This window comes from Schistocerca piceifrons, chromosome 2 (genome assembly GCF_021461385.2).
Source record: "Schistocerca piceifrons isolate TAMUIC-IGC-003096 chromosome 2, iqSchPice1.1, whole genome shotgun sequence".
Classification (NCBI taxonomy): domain Eukaryota; kingdom Metazoa; phylum Arthropoda; class Insecta; order Orthoptera; family Acrididae; genus Schistocerca; species Schistocerca piceifrons.
The window spans coordinates 506,329,605-506,350,952 of NC_060139.1; the positions used below are offsets into that span (position 1 = coordinate 506,329,605).

General features: G+C 43.1%; 1 protein-coding gene across 1 annotated transcript in view; it reads left to right on the forward strand.

Moving 5' to 3' along the window:
- Window positions 1-5,479: 5,479 nt before the first annotated feature.
- Window positions 5,480-21,348, forward strand: part of LOC124774989 (neuromodulin) — a 732,616-nt gene continuing 716,747 nt past the window's right edge. The window contains exon 1 of the mRNA XM_047249737.1: window positions 5,480-5,608. Coding sequence (XP_047105693.1) covers window positions 5,593-5,608 — 16 coding nt within the window. The 5' untranslated portion in view covers window positions 5,480-5,592. The remainder of the gene's footprint in view (window positions 5,609-21,348) is intronic.

Genomic DNA, 21,348 nt, shown 5'->3' on the forward strand with positions numbered 1-21,348 from the left:
TCACCACAAAAATATCTTCCCTAAATCATTTTTCAACTCATTTTCATCATCTGATGACTTTACAAGACAGTAAATGACAACATCATCTGCGTACAATCCGGGAGGGCTACTCAGATTTTCTCATACATCTCTTATATAGATCAGGAACTGCAGAGGGCCTAAAACGTCTCCTTCGGGAACGCTAGATATTACTTCTACCAGAAGTAAGATCGCCTGTATAATGAAAACAACTGTCGATGTAGGTACATCCAAACGAAATGTATACAATATCTACATTCCTAGTCTCCTTTTCCTACAGATAGCAGGTAAATTTTGTAGGCACTTTGAAAGTTACAATTGGTAAGTCGAATGTCGTTACATGGTGAACTAAAAACCAGCTGAAGCTGTACTACGACTGGACTCTGATGGGTTTTACGATTTCTCCGTGTTTGCATGAGTTACTTTTTATTAATTAGCTTATTCATTTTATAAATATATTTCACATTCAACCTACTTAACAAGTGCTATTGCAGCTGCTTCCTAATCAGGCTATAAGCTAAAGGAATAGCACAATTTAAGTTACTACAAAAATCTCTTAGTGCAATCCTTTCACTACTAGACTAGGCTTATCCATTACGGAGATTTTAGGACGCATGACTGTTAACTGAATGTAAATACATAAAAATTGAACCACTCACTTTTTTGAATAGTTATTTATTATTCCATGTTCTTGTCAGAGAGCCAGACCCAGCATTATGCTATAAATAATTATGTAACATCCAGAAAACCAGCTGAAGATGAACCTGAAGAGGTTCGAAAACCGGTTCATTCATAAGTACTAATCAAAAAAGTGATGGGTTGCAAGTATTATGTATATAAATAACTATTCAAAAATGTGACTGGTTGCACTTTTATGTATTTACTTTCACTACCATTTCCTATACCCACAAACATAACTTTATCTGTGATCTACAACTGCACATCGCTACTAATGCGTTATAAGCAGTAACAGGCAAACTAGTTTCACGATGTCGTGGGTCTCCAGCTACAAGAAGTAATCACTGTTATGCTCTTTTACGGACACTCTTCCTGCATATTTCCGTTACCAAATATCGTTCATTAATTCCGGAGGAAATCAATTCGAAAAGTGTTCGTAACTTGATAGGATCTGCAGACTGTTGTATAAATTTCATAACGTCTGCTCTAAAAGTTTGTTAACGTCCAAAGCGCTGTGTGTCGTATTCCGTTGCTATTCAGTATTGAGTTCCGAGTCTTAACCAGCTTACAGGTACGAATTGCATCGAAGTTCCAAATTCTTTCAAGTGTTCTCTGAAGATTATGTACACTACTGGCCATTAAAATTGCTACGCCACAAAGATGACGCGAAATATGACCGACAGGAAGAAGACGCTGAGATATCAAATGATTAGCTTTCCAGAGCATTCACACAAGGTTGGTGCCGGTGGCGAAACCTGCAACTTGCTGCCATGAGGAAAGTTTCCAACCGATTTCTCATACACAAAGAGCAGTTGACCGGCGTTGCCTGGTGAAACGTTGTTGTGATGCCTCGTGTAAGGAGGAGAAATGCGTACCATCACTTTTCCGACTTCGATAAAGGTCGGATTGTAGCCTATCGCGATTGCGGTTTGTAGTATCGCGACATTGCTGCTCACGTTGGTCAGGATCCAATGACTCTTAGCAGAATGTGGAATAGGTGGGTTCAGGAGGGTAATACGGAACGCTGTGGTGGATCACAACGGCCTCGTATCACTAGCAGTCGAGATGACAGGCATCTTAACCGCATGGCTGTAACGGATCGTGCAGCCACGCCTCGATCCCTGAGCCAGCAGATGGGGACAAACTATCTACACGAACAGTTCGACGACGTTTGCAGGAGCATGGACTATCAGCTCGGAGACCATGGCTGCTGTTACCCTTGACGCTGCACCATAGACAGGAGAGCCTGCGATGGTGTACTCAACAACAAACCTGGGTGCACGAATGGCAAAGCGTCATTTTTTCGAATGAATCCGGGTTCTGTTTACACCATCATGATGGTCGCATCCGTGTTTGGCGACATCGCAGTGAACGTACATTGGAAGCGTGTATTCGTCATCGCCATACTGGCGTATCACCGGGCGTGATGGTATGGGGTGCCATTGGTTACACGTCTCGGTCACCTGTTGTTCGCATTGACGATACTTTGAACAGTGGACGTTACATTTCAGATGTGTTACGACCCGTGGCTCTACCCTTCATTCGATCCCTGTGAAACCCTACATTTCAGCAGGATAATGCACGACCCATGTGCATGTTGCAGGTCCTGTACGGGCCTTTCTGGGTACAGAAAATGTTCGATTGCTGCCCTGGCCAGCACATTCTCCAGGTCTCTCACCAACTGAAAACGTGTTGTCAATGGTGGCCGAGCAACTGGTTCGTCACAATACGCCAGTCACTACTCTTGATGAACTGTGGTATCGTGTTGAAGCACCACGGGCAGCTGTACCTGTACACGCCATCCAAGCTCTGTTTGACTCAAAGCCCAAGCGTGTCAAGGCCGTTATTACGGCCAGAGGTGGTTGTTCTGGGTACTGATTTCTCAGGATCTATGCACCCAAATTGCGTGAAAATGTAATCACATGTCAGTTCTAGTATAATATATTTGTTCAATGAATACCCGTTTATCATCTGCATTTGTTCTTGGTTTAACGATTTTAATGGCCACTAGTGTAGTATCTTCCATTAATAGTTGCTCGATTGCATTTTCTCTGCGATTATCAGGCTAATCAAGGTTCGGATGTGATGAATGGTTTTGTGGATTCGGAATTTTCCCAGAAGACGGTATTTGGAACTGATGAAGTCATCCGGTGCAGTCCATTCCTAGGGCAAATGTAAATAATACCTCAGGTTTGTTATTGCATTTATCACGTTGGTCCAGGTGACGTGTAAATGGATCTAGAGGGTTCATATGCCAGTTCATTTTTTTTTCTAGGTGGTCTGTCTTCTAACTGGTTTCATGTGGCCCGCCACAAACTAGTCTCGTGTATCAATCTCTACACCTCAGAGTAGCATTACCACCCAACGTCCTCCACTATTTGTGCTATATGTTCTAATCTATACACTCCCGTGCAGTTTTTGCTATCTGCAGTTCACTCTTGTACCATAAAAGTTATTCTCCGACAATTTAACACGTATCCCACCATTCTTTTCTTCCTTCTTGTCAGTGCTTTCGACGAAGTCCTTTCTTCGCTCATTCTAAGAAGGATGTCATGTCATATGTCCACTTATTTTTAGCCTTCTGTTTTAACTTCTGTTTCCTTCTTTTCCTACTTTCTCGTATTCCGTGCTTCACTTCCATTCATTTCTGTGCCCTAGACGCACATTCTCATACATTTCTTCCCCAAATTCAAGCAGATGTTTGACGCTAGTATACTTAGTTTAGCACAATATGCCTGTTTCCTTTTTACATCGTCCATGCTTCATGTGTTACGTTGCTTCTAACGTAGCAGTCCTTCAGTTTCGTCTACTTCGTGGTCTAAATTTTTATATTAGTTTTATCACTAATCTCATTTCTGTCACTCCTCATTACTTTCGCCTTTTTTCCGTTCACTCTCAGTCCATAGTATGCGCTCATCAGATTGTTCATTACGTTCAACAGGTCGCGCAGTTCTTCTTCGCTGTTCTTCTGGCACCAGCGAATCATATCACTGATATCCTTTCTTCTGGAATTTTAATCGCACTATAAGCTGCCTTTTGTGCCCATCATTTGTTTTTGGTTGTATACGTTGAATAGTAGTGTAGAAATATTGTATCCCTGCCTTACGAACTTTTTAATCCGAGTACTCCTCTCTAGAGCGTCCATTAATATTGTTCACTCTTTGTTTCTGTACGTACTGTACAGTACTCATCCTTTCAATATAGCATTCGCTAAAGCATTGTTTTTTCCTTTTTTAGGATTTCGAATGTTTTGCATCATTTTCCGTTGTCTAACGTTTGTTCTACGCTACTCTGGATCGGCAAATCCTATGAATCTTGCCTCCATTGAGCGCAACGCCAGAATTGCATCTGTTGTGCATTTGCCTTTCCCAAGGCTAAACTGTTTGTAAGTTACTCGCCGTCCGCACAAGACTTGGAGGGCCAACGGTACCGACCGATCGCCGTGTCATTCTCAGCCCACAGATGTCACCGAGCGAGGTGGCGCAGTGGTTAGACACTGGACTCGCATTCGGGAGGACGACGGTTCAATCCCGCGTCCGGCCATCCTGATTTAGGTTTTCCGTGATTTCCCTAAATCACTCCAGGCAAATGCCGGGATGGTTCCTCTGAAAGGGCACGGCCGACTTCCTTCCCCATCCTTACCTAATCCGATGAGACCGATGACCACGCTGTCTGGTCTCCTTCCCCAAACCAACCAACCACAGATGTCACTGGATGCAGATATGGAGGGGCATGTGTTCAGCACACCGCTCTCCCGGCCGTATGTCAGTTTATGAGACCGGAGCCGCTACTTTCTTAATCAAGTAACTCCTCAATTTGCCTCACAAGGGCCGAGTGCACCCCGCTTGGCAACAGCGCTCGGCATACCGGATGGTCACCCATCCAAGTGCTAGACCAGCCCAACAGCACTTAACTTCGGTGATCTGACGGGAACCGGTATTACCACTGCGAAAAGACCGTTGGTGTTTCTTAGTTAGCAGCACCTAAATTTTATTTTTCGTTCTTCTTCGTGTAGTCCAAAAGGATTCAGGTTATACCAAAGAAGTTAAGGGGAAGGAGGCTCATTTTGTATGATAATTAAATAGTTGAGAGAATGTCATTGATATGATTATCGGTTTGGTGTAGCAATCACTGCCGACGTCTATGGGACTTTTTTTTGCCTGTTTTTCTCCACACTACCACATCTCAAAATGTGAGAAGCAAAGAGCTTTAAGGTGTGCATCACAGTAGGGAAGATGACCAAGTGCTCATAGCTCTTAAGGTATTCATTTTAGACCTCATATTTAATGGAATTTTTGTTATGATGTTCCATACGGCCGCCTTTGAAAGTCCTTCGGTGGAATTCTGGTTCACCTTGTATTTTGTTGACTGTCAACTATATAGGGAGAAATGACCATCGTCATGAGCGAAACAGAGCCCTCACGGAAACATTTAAGTGCTATTCTAGAATGGAATTATAGGGAAATAGTATGACAGTGAATCTACTGTCCCTTCAGCAAACATTAAATGAGAATTGCAAAGTAGTCGTGTAGCTGTAGATGTCAGCAAGTTAAATGCACGAGTTGTTTAGCGGATTGTGCGATACTTTCCGCTTTAGCCTAATTTTTGCACAGTCTGGATATAAAGCCGAAGCGGAACTTGCAGTGCAGCGGCTGAAATGCTTGCGTCGGTCCCTGCTGCGCCACCGGCGGCGGCCTTGTGCCTGCCTGACTCGTAGGCGTGGCGTAGCCCAGCTCTGCACTTATGCAACCCGCGCGACGCACAGTGCCCACCAGCGGCCGCCGACATTTCGGCCGGCAGTCGAGCGTTTGTTGTGGAACGAGGCGGAAGAAGCGGCAGCAGCAAACACTCTCCTAGCGAGCACGCAGACGCAGCTTGGTCGACGCCCGCAGCAACATGTCGTCCGCTTACGGTAAACAACGCGCTGTGGCTGCTTCCTCTCTTAAACATCTCGAACTCATTTCTCAGTCTTGACTGTCCGTGCCTGTCAGGAAAATGTCACTTTACATTTATTGTCACAACCTGTCACATAATATGCTTCTTCATTTTGTCTTCATTTTTGCCCACTCAAGAAGCGCTTCCGAACTCTATCGTTGGCTTGATAGTTTCTGACTTCTAATCCTCCCAAAATCTCTCCAGCTTCAGTAGTTTCCTTTTTTCGTTCTTCTGACACTTTCTTCTCGTTCTTTTCAAGCCTCTCTGTGAATCCCTGCTTTACATGATGTTAAGAAGAACTGCGCTGACACCTGGTAAAATTGTTTTACTGATAACATCCGATTTCGCCGTAAAAACATCATCATCAGGTGCAACGGTTTCAATAGGTCATACGTATACGCATCGCAGCTAGTCAAGTTATATTACCCAATGGATATTGTATACATTACATTACTGTTGCATTTATCATGTCGTTATAGGCCCTTGTTTTAAAATTACCCTGCATCGGTGTGACGGCTGGGCAACACGATGTTGAGAAGAGTACAAGCGGCCCCTGGTGACTTCACTGGATTACGTCTTTGTCACCCGTCGTTTGCCAATGTGATGTATAATATATCTTGACTAGGAGCATGGGTATACCTATGACCTTTTAACGTTGCACCAGATGTGCGGCTCTAGGCCGCTAAACTGTTGTGTATCAATAAAACTACAATTTTACCACCTGTCAGCGAGATTCTTCTAAATATCAAGCGTTTCAACAGCAGTGGGAGCACAGAACATAAAGCACTTTGTATATTGTATTTCCTTCTGTGTTGTTCATATGAATCTTATAACCAGCTGAATTTATTTCAGTTAGTGATGGTGAATAGTCTTCTAGCGAGTCTATTACTGTTCGTTCCACAAACATAACCACTGAATTTCAAGCCATTCTTGAGTATTGTCTTAGTGATCTGTCTGTATGCAGAAACCTGATGTTCTCCTCTTCATCATATCACATTATTAATTCAATTTTTTATAGATTTTTTATGTGCGTATCAGAACGCATCATCTGGTGCTTTATTTTTTTACCTCAAACTGAAACATAGTTACAAGCTATATGATACAATAAAATCTATCCTAACTTGAGCTTTTATATATACCACAACAGTCGCAGATCGCAAATATTTGCTGAGGAAACTGTTGTGGTATTTGCAAAATTTCATAACACTGGATCGGTGTCACCTTTACAGTGACCTTGTCACCCTCATCTATCTTGATCTACTGAATCTGTCCGTGTGCTGTTTCTCCAGTCTTTCCTTGTTTAAATGGGTAGAGTCTACCAATGCTGCAAATATACTGTAACGACAGTGAAGTCATATTTCACAGCAAAGTATTTAAGTGTAAACAGAAACACAAAGTACTACTTGTAAGTCACGAGAAGCAGCTTCTCGTGTTGCATGTCCGCTTGTGACGTAAACAGTATACAATTATTAGAATCACTTTCTCTCACTTCATAGGTTTATACGGTAGGTACCCAATGGCATCTGAGAAGCATGGTCATGGTAAAACAAGAACTGCTTAATACATATGAGCTCTACTGGCTAATCCTACGAAAACAGCGGAAATGATGCTAACAAGTGCATGTTGTGTTACGACATGACGGCACGGTATGATAAAAAGTGCATCCATAAAACGTGAAGCGCTCGTTCCACCTGGTGTGAGGTGAATGCCGAACAGGCTGTTACTATGGATTAATATGGGACAGGTCTCGCAGTGCCATACCCAAACAAGCAATAAAAAGAAACATCTGAATTAATAGTGTTCTGTTACATGTTTGCAGTCGGTATACGTCTTCTACATGTTCATTACATTTATTCGCAAACAAATCGTCGGAACTACTGCATCTATCTTAATATCGGTTTCAGAATTAGGCTTCCAGTAACCAGCGTCATGCCAGACTGACATCGTCGTTGCCTTTGAGTCAGTTCACCAGATCTAACAGGATCTACAATGTTATTGAATACTGCTGGAATGCTGAAATGCCTCGTGGCCTCAAATAACTCGCAACCGACTGAATTTTTCTGTGTACGTCTTAGTCTGATGATGGACGTCTGCAACAAGGACTGAAACGCTGGACTGCACTACACGAAATTGTCTCACGTGTTGTAAGCAGTGCTTATTCACAACGAGATTAAATTAACCTAATGGCAAAATGTGCGAAAATAAGAAACAATCCTTCGTGCGACATTCTTGTATATTTTTATGACGAATATTTTTAAGCCTTTATTTTTTAAAATATGGTCCTTATTAGCACAGTTTTATATTTTCTTCAGAACAGCACTGAACGCAAAACGCTACAGAATATTATCACACTTACTTTTGTACAACATTTAAAATAGCTTCATCCAGTTTTGTTTATCGACCAATCTTCATCTCATCGTTCAAATTTTCTGAAGAAGTATGTATGCATTGCGTTGTAGGTATTGCAGCTTTCAGAATATGGTTTATTCTAATTAAATAACAGTGTTCGTTGGCTGTTGACTCGTTTTTGTATCACGAATATCCCATCTGGAACAACGCGTTAATTTCGGATTCAGCAGTATAAAACGCATGGAAACTAGTATGAAGAAAATTAATAGATCATTTACACCAAGAATGAACGCTGTTTTGATAATTTAGAGAGATTCGACTTCACTGATTATCTATTTGGCGTTAAGAATAGAAGCGTCGCTTGGTACTGAGGTCGTTGTGTTTCATCCTTTACCCTTGTCGGCTTGAGATGCATGTTGGAACCAGTTTGTGGCTTGCAAGCATCCGAAGCTGTTCAATGTATAAATGTGTAAAGTAGAGGTACAAAAAAAATCACCACATGTTATGGTAATAGTAGCATATATTAGGAATCATTTCATGTAGAAACTGACGCTTCAAAACGACCCATTCACAAGTAATAGCACTGACATTCTTGATACTGCGAAAGAAGTCTTATGTTTTCTGCTCACCTCGTAATAATGGAACCAGCTATGACCCTTTCACTATGAGCCAAACACTAACAATCGACTCCAGTATGCAAATTTCGTTGAAACTCAAATGCTCGGGGTGCATCTGAGAAGAATCAGCCTATCGCTGGGAAAATGTAGTTCTACACAGAGATCGTTTTGGACTACAGAGATCACTTTGGTTTGCGTAGAGGTAGGGAGAGTGTTGCTGCTTTCTTTGTGTGAGTGAAAGCGGAAGTCTTTGGAAAATAAACGATAGCCATACGTGGACTTAGGAACAGCGATTCAATTGCTAATAGCAAATGAAAATACTTTGGCTGCTTCTGAAACAGGACTGGAGTCTGCATAACAAATGGCATCACTGAAGTTCATAGAAGACAAAAACGTTAACAAATATACATTTGCGAGAAGAATGAAAGAATCTGTATTTAGGGATTGGAAATGTGTGTTATTGGTGGACTTTGTAAGGCCTGTCACATCAATAACATCTGCATTGTACGAAACTGAGACGTACCATTCAGAACAATAGACGTGGAAAACTGAGAACACTGAGAAAACTGAGAACACGCTTACATACTCCTCCACTCTGTCCAGATGACTCAGAATTTCGACACCTCTTCCTGCACCTAAAGAAACAGTGTGCTTCTCACCGTTTTGAACATTTGGTGTCCGATATTCCAAGTCCCGTGTTTTACGCCAAGACCTGAATGAAGGTTTTTCTATGGTAGTGGAAGCTCCTGGAAAATGGTGACTATGAGGCAAACTCAACGCCTGTAGATCGCACAGGAAACTTATCTCCAATGTTTTTGAACTGCTACTAGCCAAGCGGCAGAACTCTTTCAGACGTGACTCGAGCAACTAAATTAGTGACGTACTTTTGTGATTTATTCTACTCTTCTCTGTCGAAATGAGAACGGTGTTGCTCCTGTTACTTGGAGTTTACTGCTGGCCGTCTAGAGAGACAGCAGAGGAACCGGAAGTTAACGTCCAGCTACATGAGAAAGAACAGCAGCGGGCCATTTATCACGACTACATTAGCGCACTGCACCCCACTCCTTGCCACTCTGCAAGCTAAATGACTCATGCCGAGTGCCTGATGAATGGTAGAGCAGCAAGCACAGCGCTAGACTTGGTTGGCCGAGCTCGCCACGGAAACAAAATACTGACCCCTCAGTATCTGTGCCCATACACGTATACTTCTAGAACGGTATCGACAAGATTGTAGGGTAGCAAAGAATAACACATACAATGGTATTCAACATGCGCAAATGAACCAAAGCATCTTTCTAATCTAGCAGGGTTACAGTCAGTCCCAAAATAGGCAAAACTATACTGTTCTGAACTTGTAAAGCAGAATCGTGGTACTATTGTACTAATGGCTGTTACAGCGAGAGGATGCAATGTGCCAAATTGAAATGGTGTAGGATCTCTGGTGTTGTCAACACAAGTGAACGATTAATCAGTGAGCAGTACTGTTGTTCACAGGAAAATATTGTCGATGGGTAGTTATTACAAAAGTTAAATTGCTTTAGGCAGTACATTTAGTGCACAAAATATAATCTATTTTTCTATGTGGATAAGTGCTAGATGTGCCCATAAGAAGAATGAGATTCCGATAAGATATTTTAAGATTATACGTAGATATCTGAAACTTGTGTCATAGTTTACTTTCTGCTGGTAATATTTCGAAGTGGTTTCAAAGGGGAAGAGCACATGAAATCAGTAGCTGCAAAGATAAATGGAAGACGAAGCCCTAATTAAACTGAGAGGATTCTCAGAGCAGTGCATCTGTAAACGAAACCGCGTACAAGATGATAGTGCGAACAATTCTAGAGTAGCACTCCTGCGTTTGAATCTCTGTCGAGCAGACTTGGCAATAAGCATCGAAAGAATTGAGAGACGCTCAAAATTAGACTTCCAAAATCACATAATCATATCCGTAGACTAAAGGAGACTGCATCCTTACGCGTCCTTGACGTGTGCGAGTGAAGCCCACTTTTTTGAGGTGACTGATGACCTCAGAAGTTAAGTCGCATAGTGCTCAGAACCATTTTTCAACTAACTTTTTTGGCTCGAAATGAGCTCGCCGTGGGTGATAACCTACCCTTTAGGACTGAAAGAGATAACGTATTTGATGTGCTACACAAGTAAGAGCCAGTCACGCATTACGCAACTAATCACCAAGTAAAAATGGTTATTTTACAAAGCTGTTTGTAGTGGGCTCGTTATTGACTGATTCAATTAAATTGCTTCACATTAGTTTTTCCATATAAATGCGAAATAATGAAAGCTTGCAAAAATAGTACGGTGTTGGGAAACACTGAGGTCGAGAATGACAGGCGCGTAGTCATGTTTGTGACAAAATGCACACAAATCCTTGTTTCAAACTGAAGCAAATAGTAAATTTCTAAACAAAAAATATTTCTAAACTGAAATGTGTGAAACATTTTTTTTCCTACTATTACGAGTATATAGTTAAAGAAAAGAGAACTGCACGGAATCCGTAACACCACAGCTTTTTCTTACATTTGTCATACCTTAAACAAGTATAGAACTGAAAGTTTGTGCAGTTCAGTGCTATATGCTAGACTTTATAGTTCACAAGAAACGCTACGCTCTATGAAGGAAGATATCTGATAGAGGAAGCTAATGCATAGTTAGGGGTCGGCGTTCTGTAGTCAACCAAATGAAAGGTCGAACCACATGATTCTAAAAGCATGAGATAAATTAGGAGCTTATAAACAAATGGCACGACATTTCGGGAGATCACTATTGGCAGAGGACCTGAAGAGGAAGAATGGAAAGTATTACGTAATACGCTCATTAGTCAAAGCGCTGCACAATATACTGAGCAACACACACACACGAGGTTAAACGTGGCTTACGTATTAATTATGACGATTTTATCATTCAACCAAAGGCTGTCCGGTCACATTTATATTCGTATTAAGAACACTACTTAGTGTACTTTAGAGATGTTGCAAGAAATGGCAGGAATAAATTCTATTAATTTAAACATTTGTGTTTCTGTAGCGTTATAGAAATTTCGGAGCAGCTAACGACCAAAGTCTAATGGAAAAAAAAGGAGTTAGATGCTAAACCTCACATCCTATGCCACTATGGGCAAACTTTTTAAACTGTCACTAATTATTGAGAATTGTATCAGCCGAATTAGGCTAGGCAGTATGGGCGGGAAGTGTTGGGAAGCAACAAATTAAAAATAATGTTAGCAGCCATCGTTATATCCCATTTGTCTCAACGTAATGTGTTGCACTCTCTAGCAGAAGCTAGTGACATTTTTCGGGTCGCTGATTGCTGTGTCACTTGATGACTAGGGAGGCTCTGCCCTCTACATTCCATACTGATAAATCATTCATACTGATTGTCGCCATGCTTCGAAAAACAAGTGCGCCAGACGTATGAGCGTACTCGCACGACAGTTCACCATATAGTACGTCCATAGTGACCCATACTCTACGAGTAGCGTCTTGACAAGCAATGCAATAACCTTCGTCCTTGGATTGAATCTTCCCGGGTTCGATTCCCGGTGGGGTCAGGGATTTTCTCTGCCTCGTGATGGCTGGGTGTTGTGTGATGTCCTTAGGTTAGTTAGGTTTAAGTAGTTCTAAGTTCTAGGGGACTGATGACCATAGATGTTAAGTCCCATAGTGCTCAGAGCCATTTGAACCATTTTTTTGGATTGAATCCGGCCATTGCTTAAATTCTGAATAACAGTCACCAGCAATGGTGGCCTAAGATTCCTGTATAAGGAGTCACCGTCGTTGGGCTAACGACCTTTTCAAAGAGAGTGGATGAGCGACGAGGGTACAGAGCAACGTCTTGTTCTTGGGTTTGGAAACTACCCAATAACGGCGGAAGAATCAGCAATGGTCAACGTCCTGAGGATTCATGAAAGACATACAATGTATATTCGCAGGGCATGTGGCCTGTAATTGAAAAAGTGGCACGATGATCTCTCCATTGACAATAGATGCCTGATTAGTCCCTCACTTGAATCTCCGGGAGGGGACTGCCAAGGCGGAGCTAATCTTAATAAGAAATTTGGACAGCTAACGAAAGGACACCATAGTACGAGTCGAACCGCGGAATATCAGAAGTTTGAACTTCGTAGAGAAGCTGAAAAATGCAAAGAGACATGTAGAGTCTCAATCTATCTATAGGTCAATTAAATGAAATGGAAAGGATTTCTGGTCGTACGAATATAGGATAATATCAGCAGCAGCAGAAATTGGTATAACAGGAGTAGGATTCGTTATGAATTGGAAAGTTGGGCAGAGAGTGAGTTACTGCAAGCAAGTCAGATATATGGTTGTTCTCATCCCACTCAACAACAAACCAACATCACCGACAACAACGGTTCAGCTACGCATGCCGTCGTCACAAGAACGAGATGAAGAGATAGAGGAAGTATATGACGATATATAAAGTGTAATTCAGTGTGTAAAATGAGATGTAATTTAATAATCATGGGGTGCTGGAACTGGTCAGTAGTGGATAGAATAGAAGAATGAATTAAGGGCGAGTATCGGATTGGTAATAGGAATGAGAGCGGAGAAATATTAATTTCTGCAATACATTACAGCTAATAATAGCGAACGCACTGTTGAAAAATCACAAAATAAGCAAATGTACTTGGAAAAGGCCTGGAGATACAGAAAATTCCACCTGGAATACATCATGGTCAGGAAGATATTCCGAAATAAGGTACTCGACAGTAAGACATTTCGAGAAGCAGATATAGGCTGAGATCAAAATTTAGTAATGATGAAGAATGGAATGAACTTAGAGAGATTCATACGAAAACATTAATGTGGAAAAAATGGGATAAGAAGTACTGAATAATTATGGCATCGGTTTAAAGTTCTCTAAGGCTATAGAGACTACAGTGAGCAGATCACTTGAAGAGTAATGGACATCTCTGAAACGGACAACCACAGAAGTTGGACAGAAAAATATAGGAACAAGGAAGGTAACTGCAAAGAAAAATACTTCAATTGATAGGCTAAAGAAGGAAGTACAAAAATGCTAAGGGAAGTTCAAGAATACAGGAATATAAGTCACTTAGGAGAAAAATAATAGCCAAAGCGAAATGGCTGCAGGAAAAATTTGAAGAAATCGAAAACGAAAAAGCTTTAGGAAGAACTGACTTAGCAATAGAAAAGTCAGAAAAACCTTAGATTCTATTGGAAGGAAGACAGGAAACATTAAGAGTGCAATGGGAATTCTGATGTTACACGTAGAAGAGATAGCATATAGGTCGAAGGAGTACGTTGAAGACCTCAACAAGGGTGAAGAATTGTGCAGTGATGCGCCTGAGGATGAAATGGGAATCGAGACAGAGCTTAACAGAGCTTTGGAAGACTCGCGATTAAATAATGCAGATGGGATAGACAGTATCTCTTTAGAATTTCTGCACTCATTGGGGAATATCGCAACCAAACGACTGTTGCAGTTGGTGTGTAACATCTATGAGTCTGGAGACAGCGCATTAAATTATCGGAAAAGTGCGAGAATTATCGCAGAATCAGCTTGTAATCTCATGTATCCCAACTGCTGACTAGAATAATATATATGTCGAAGATTGAAAAAGGAAACTGCGGATTGTTGGATAATGACAAGGTTGGTTTTAAGAAAGGTAAATGCACCAAGGCAACGCTGTCATGTACATGATAATGGAAGTAAGACTTAGGAAAAATCAAGACACATTCATAGGATTTTCGACCTGGAAAAAGCGTTCGTTAATGTAAAATGGTGCAACATGTTCGAAATTCTTAGAAAAATAGGAGTAAGCCGTAGGGAATGACAGATAACATACAGTATGTGCCAGAACCAAGAGTAAGCTATAAAAATGGGGACCAATAACGAAGTGCAAAGATTAGGACGGGTGTGAATGGAATGAGAGGCCTGATGAGTAGAGAATATGGATTGAGAGTGAATCGAAGGAAGACGAAAGTAATTAGAAATAGTAGAAATGAGAACAGCGAGAAACTTAACGTCAAATTGGCGGTCATAAAATAGATGAAGCTAAGGAATTCTGCTCTCTAGGCTGCAAAGTAACCAATTACGGAGGGAGCAACGAGGACATAAAAAGCGGCCTAGCCCTGACAAAAAAGCGTTCCTGGCCAGGAGAAGTCTACTAGTATCGAACATAGACCTTAATTAGAGGAAGAGATTTCTGAGAAAGTACGTTCGGAGCACAGTATTGTATGGTAATAAAACATGGACTGTGGGAAAACCGGAACAGAAGAGAACTGAAGCATTTGAGATGGTGTGCTACAGACGAATGTTGAAAATCGGGTGGACTGATAAGATAAGGAATGGGGGGAGGGGGGGGGGTGTCCTTTGTAAAACTGGCGAGGAAAGGCTTCCTCTAAAACTGACAAGAGAAGGAACAGGATGGTAGGAGGTCAGTTAAGACATCATCGAATAACTTCCATGGTACTAGAGGGAGCTGTCGGGATAAAAACTGTAGAGGAAGACAGAGATTGGGCTACATCCAGAAAACAATTGGGGATGTAGGGTGCAAGTGCTACTCTAAGATGAAGAGGTTGGCATGGGAGGGGAATTCGTGACAGGCCGCATAAACCACTCAGAAGACTGATAACAAACAAAACAAACACACATTCGATAGCGTGACGTCGACGAGGGGAGTGAATTACATTTGGAGCAACTCGAACATCAAGGTGTGGACATCCGTGGCATGCACCTCTGGTGTTAATGAATGGTCCAGGACTCGTAAAGATCACTGTTCATGTAACTCTGCTGCCGCTGCCACAACGTCTGAGAGATGTGCTCTTCCGTTTTACCCAGCGCGCTCTCAAGCATTTCGTCTACTTCCATACTCACCGCCGCTACCACACTCCTCCCCAGTTATCATGTAATCGACAGTCGCATCAGGGGCGACCTGCAGGTATTGGTGTCATCGTTGCGACAACGTAGTGCCACCTACCACCTGCCTCTTCCACTGTGTGCGTATGTCTATGCCTTAAGTGTACATAAACTATGCTGGAATGTACCCCCGTCTTACATCGACACGGAAGTGGTGTGCACTGTACAGTGTGTAGAGCCGGCCGCGGTGGCCGAACGGGTCTAGGAGCTTCAGTCCGGAACCGCGCGACCACTACGGTCGCAGGTTCGAATCCTGCCTCGGGCATGGATGTGTGTGATGTCCTTAGGTTAGTTAGGTTTAAGTAGTGCTAGGGGACTGATAACCTCGGATGTTAAGTCCCATTGCGCTCAGAGCCATTTGAACAGTGTGTAGATAAAACTTGGTTCAGGAATGAATGCTCTAGGCCCCATGTTAATAACGAAACCTGAGCACACCAAAGTACACGGTACTGAAAGTAAGAGGTCCCAGCAGACGTTAGTCAACACATGGGCTAGTTCTCAAATAGCTGTGTATGATTACGAGACGTCACTGATTTCAGCAAGTAATATTGTTCTAGGTAGTATATATGTAATGAAATGTAAGCGTTCCCATGAAGTCCCCACCTACGAATAATTGGGCTAAATTTCACCAATATGCTGCGCTAGTAAAAAACAGTATTTCAACACGTTACAATTTATTGTACACTCGTACCTGTTAAAGAATGTGTTCCAAGTGTGGTTGATCCATTTGGATGCAGCGCAGCATTCGTCCCTTCACTGAGTTTTTAATTATTTCAAATACCTCCTGGAACACCTCACAAATCTAAATAGGACTACACAATTTGTTACTCCGATTCTCCAACTCTATCGACGGGAGTACTGTACGCACCACTTTTGATATGACGCCTGACAGAAGAATGCAAAAGAGTGAGATCGGGTGATACTGGAGGCCAAGGTACAGCGTCTTGAGGACTTATCCACCTTGTACCACATTGATGCTTTGGACGTCATCTCACATTAGATCTACATCTACGCTCCGCATAACACCTTAAGGTCGGTGACGGAGGGTACTTGACGTACGACTATCACTTATCCCTTTTCTGTTCCAGTCGCAAATGGTTCGCGGGAAGAACGACTTTTCGTAAAATTCTTTGTGAGGAGAAAAGTGTTCCGTTCCTACATCGTGCGTATACCGTGCAGCCCAACTATTGGCCGTAGCTGAAATCCGAGCCCAATAACATTTTGACCTAATCGAAAAGTTTACATTTAAAAGAAATCTATAGTAACTAGGAAAATGTTCTAAATTCAATGGCAGCTCTTAGCCACACGTTCGCGGTTACCTCTCAAACGGCTAGTTTACGAGTCCATGTTTACCTAAGGGTTTTGGCTCGGTTTTATACTTGCATCTGTGTCAGTTTTCGCTGTTAAGTACAGGACTGGACAAAATGTGGAAACACAGCAAGAAATGGATACTTGAAAACAAATACAGATGTTAGCAAAGCCTGCAGGTTGAGCTGTTGTATTTGACCACGAACGGCACTTACGTAACGTCTTCAATACATTTCAGGTGTGAGTCGAGGTCAGAATAGTGTTCTGTGTAGTTGTGACTGCATTATGTCGGAGGCAAGTGAAATCGAACAGGGGAAAATTGTTGGTTCTCGTATGGCGCTGAAGTGGTTACTGTTTCAAAGGGCATCGTTTCAAAGATTCATACCGAAAAGGAAAAGTGGAATAATTTCATCCGATAAGTCACAACGCGGATGAAAGTGTATATTGACTGATCGCGACAAACGGCCGCTGAAGAGGACTGTGACGAAAAATAATAGCACTGCAACTGCAAAAGCAACTCCAGAAACTGAATGTCGCACTCGCGAACTCTGTCAGCACAAAAAAAAAGAAGAAGGGACATCCATCAGCATAAAATTACAGGGTGAGCTAGAATTCCAAAGCCATACATCAGTGATGAAACTCTCCACAACAGGAAAACGTAAACTGTGGAGCAATGGACGGAAGTCATTTAGTCTGAAGAGTCTGTTATTCGCAACTTCTGGCCGGGTTCACGTGCAAAGAGAGAAACATGACGAGGATTTGGTGATGATTTGGGCAGCCATATCGTGAAAGTCCATGGCCTCAGGAGTACTCTACAATGTCGTCTTACTGCCAACTGTTATGTGACCATTTTGGCTGATCAGGTCCATCCTGTGGTACACTATTTGTTCCCCAGTAGGGTAGCTGTGTCCCAAAAGGACAGAGGCCCTGTTCACAAAGCTCGCATCGTCGAGAACTGGTTTTGTGAGCACAGGGATGCATTGACGCATTTCCACTGGCCACCAAAGTCACCAGATCTCAGTATTATTGAATATTTGTGGTCTACTTTGGAGACAAGTGTCCGAGATCGCCACCCATCTCCATCATCTCTTCTTACAATTCCCACTATTTTGCAGGAATAATGGCATAAGATTCCCTTGAAAGCCCTATTCATCCATTCGAGGACGACTGAAGCAGTATAGAACACCAATGGGTTTCGTACTTTTTATTAGGCATGGTAATGAAACTTCCGGGCAGATTAAAACTGTGTGCCGGACCGAGACTCGAACTCGGAACCTTTGCCTTTCACGGGCAAGTGCTGGCAGAATTGAAGTTGTGAGGACGGGTAGTGAGTCGTGCTTGGGTAGCTCAGATGGTAGAGCACTTTCTCGCGAAAGGCAAACATCCCGAGTTCGAGTTTCGGTCCGGCACACAGTTTTAATCCGCCAGGAAGTTTCATATCAGCGCACACTCCACTGCAGAGTGAAAATCTCATTTAGGCATGGTAATGTTTTGTGTTTTTGTTGTTTCCATATTTTTGTTCACCTCTGTATTACACACCCTTCCAATGCCATACCGTGTTTCAGTTTGTTTCGTTTTACCAGAATTTTCAAGTACTGGGCTTGTATTCTTTCATAATATGTATGAGTCGTGTGCGGCTCATGTTGGTGCCGTTGGTAGGTTGGCATCATGTAGTAGGGATAGTGGCGTCTCGTTTTCTTCTTCTGTTTACTGGTGCCACTACGTTTGCTAGCGTTGTCTGTCGGTGAGTGGCAGCAGCAGCGTTTATCGATATCTAGTACCCATAGAAGTGTTTTCCAGGTCGGGTGTGTCGGTAGTTCGATTGGGACGGAGCAGCAGAGATGTCTGGCAGTACGAGAACATGCCGGGACCGCTGGCGGCATGCAGGCATTGCCGGATCGAGGGGCTGTAGTTGCGAGGGCCACAACCTCATTGTTCACCAGACCCAGCACGTTGAGTTGAGTGAACATTAATACAGTACTGGAACGTCCATTTTTGTAATCACGCTGTTTGTTCGTGCGTTGCTGCTCGAGAGTCGCTGTGAGAGGAACAGCAGCAAGTGGAGCGTGCTGAGTTGGCAGAATCTATTAGCCATCTTCTACTGCCTGTTATTCAGCTTTGAATTCCGTGTTATTATTTGGTGAAGTGCAACCAGCAGTATTTTACTGCCTAGCGGCAGCTAACGCCCCTGTTACCTGCCCTGGAGATTAGCGTATTTTTGCGGCAGTGTACTTTCCTCGTCTTGCCGATGCTGTCCGGCATGACGTGTTGTTCGACAGCCTCCTTGATCGCGGTGTGGATTGTGATTTATTTTGTCTACCTTGGATGTGGTGGTTCCTTCTGCCCTTCGATGTTTTAAACACCGGATTCTGAAGACGCAGTGCTGTCTGTCACTTCGCCATCGCTTGAATTATCCCATCGTTGTACTGGTTATCACACGTTAGGTGGATTTGGTAAGAGGACTGAACAACGTTTAAACTGTCTCTAATTGCCATCCTGTTAAGTGAGCATAACTCCTGACTGCCTGTCTCACCGCTTACGCAGCTGTAGGGACTATTCTCAGGTCGATCCTTGGAGCACTGTCTGTGGATCACTCCATTCTTTATTTGGTCTGATTGTTTCAATTGGTTAAAAATAATATTTTGTTTAAATTATTCCTATTGCTTGTGGTCTTCAGCCGACAAATAATTTTGAATTCTTTCTTAATAAGGCCTTCAGCCGTCAATGTAGCTTGTGCTATAAATGGTTCAAATGGCTCTAAGCACTATGGAACTTAACATTTGAGGTTATCAGTGCCCTAGACTTGTTGTTTGTTGTCGTTGTGGTCTTCAGTCCTGAGACTGGTTTGATGCAGCTCTCCATGCTACTCTATCCTGTGCAAGCTTCTTCATCTCCCAGTACGTACTGCAGCCTACATCCTTCTGAATCTGCTTAGTGTATTTATCTCCTGGTCTCCCTCTACGATTTTTACCCTCCACGCTGCCCTCCAATACTAAATTGGTGATCCCTTGATGCCTCACAACATGTCCTACCAACCGATCCCTTCTTCTAGTCAAGTTGTGCCAGAAACTCGTCTTTTCCCCAATTCTATTCAGTACCTCCCCATTAGTTATGTGATCTACCCATCTAATCTTCAGCATTCTTCTGTAGCACCACATTCCGAAAGCTTCTATTCTCTTCTTGTCCAAACTATTTATCGTCCATGTTTCACTTCCATACATGGCTACACTCCATACAAATACTTTCAGAAACGACTTCCTGACACTTAAATCAAAGCTCGATGTCAACAAATTTCTCTTCTTCAGAAACGCTTTCCTTGCCATTGCCAGTCTACATTTTATATCCTCTCTACTTCGACCATCATCAGTTATTTTGCTCCCCAAATAGCAACACTCCTTTACTACTTTAAGTGTCTCATTTCCTAATCTAATTCCTTAGACTTAGAACTACTTAAACCTAACTAATCTAAGGACATAACACACATCCATGCCCGAGGCAGAATTCGAGTCTGCGACCATAGCAGCAGCGCTGTCCCGGACTGAAGCGTCTAGAACAGCTCGGCCACAGCGGCCGGCGCTTGTGTTACTGTCAATTTTGTTTAAATGACTGTTTTTAAAAAATTATTTCCTTAGATTAAGTGTACGTATTTACTGTGTAACCAATGGTAACTGATTAGGCCCCGTCCACACCTTTTCCTGCCTTCCCTAAGTCCCATGTTACAATGTCGGTCACTCGAAGAAAGATTAATAATCACGCAGCAGCATTTTCTGTGACTTTCGAAGTGTCAGTGGGAGGCCAGAAACTGAACAAGGCTGCAACGTGAAACGACTGCAAGAGGTCGAGAAGCCTGCGGGTTGGTCTTAGCACGAAGCGGGCGGCTTCAGTGCAGCGGCGCAGTTTGGAGAGCAGTGGTGGGTGGGCCGCTACGCTGCGCTGGGCACAGCGAGCCGTGACACCGGCCCGCGTCACGGCGGCTGCTGGTGGAGGTGGAGGTGGAGGTGGAGGTGGCGACACGCGAGAAGAGAGGCTAGCAGGCGGGGCGCAGGGGGCAGCGGGCAGCCGGCAGCGGCTGGGCTCACGCGAGGCCGCGCCGCGGCACGGCAGCGTGTGCAGCCGCCGCCTCTTATCGTGCCACACAAAGACGGCCGCTCGTAAATTTTCTCGTCACATCTCCAGGTACAAGTCCGTGCCACGCACCTAGCACCGCACGCGTCTCTCGGCTGCAAAGTGCTGTCCCAGTATTCTTCTTCCACCCTGGTGAACGGCCATTCAGACTGTCTGCTCGAGTTGATATACTTTCGCAGACTGACAGACGTGGGAGAGCCATTAGGCTGTCCCTGCTCACGTGTCACCGGAATGTAGGTCACGATACTTTGCCTGTAGAAGGAAGGCTCATTAAGGTTTAACGTCCTGCCAGAGACGAAGCACAGTTTCGAACTGACTGTGTAGGATTTACCGGCGTAGTAATTCTTGGTAGTCTCCTCGGGTTTACTGCCGGATTCTAAAATCAACACGACTCTATATT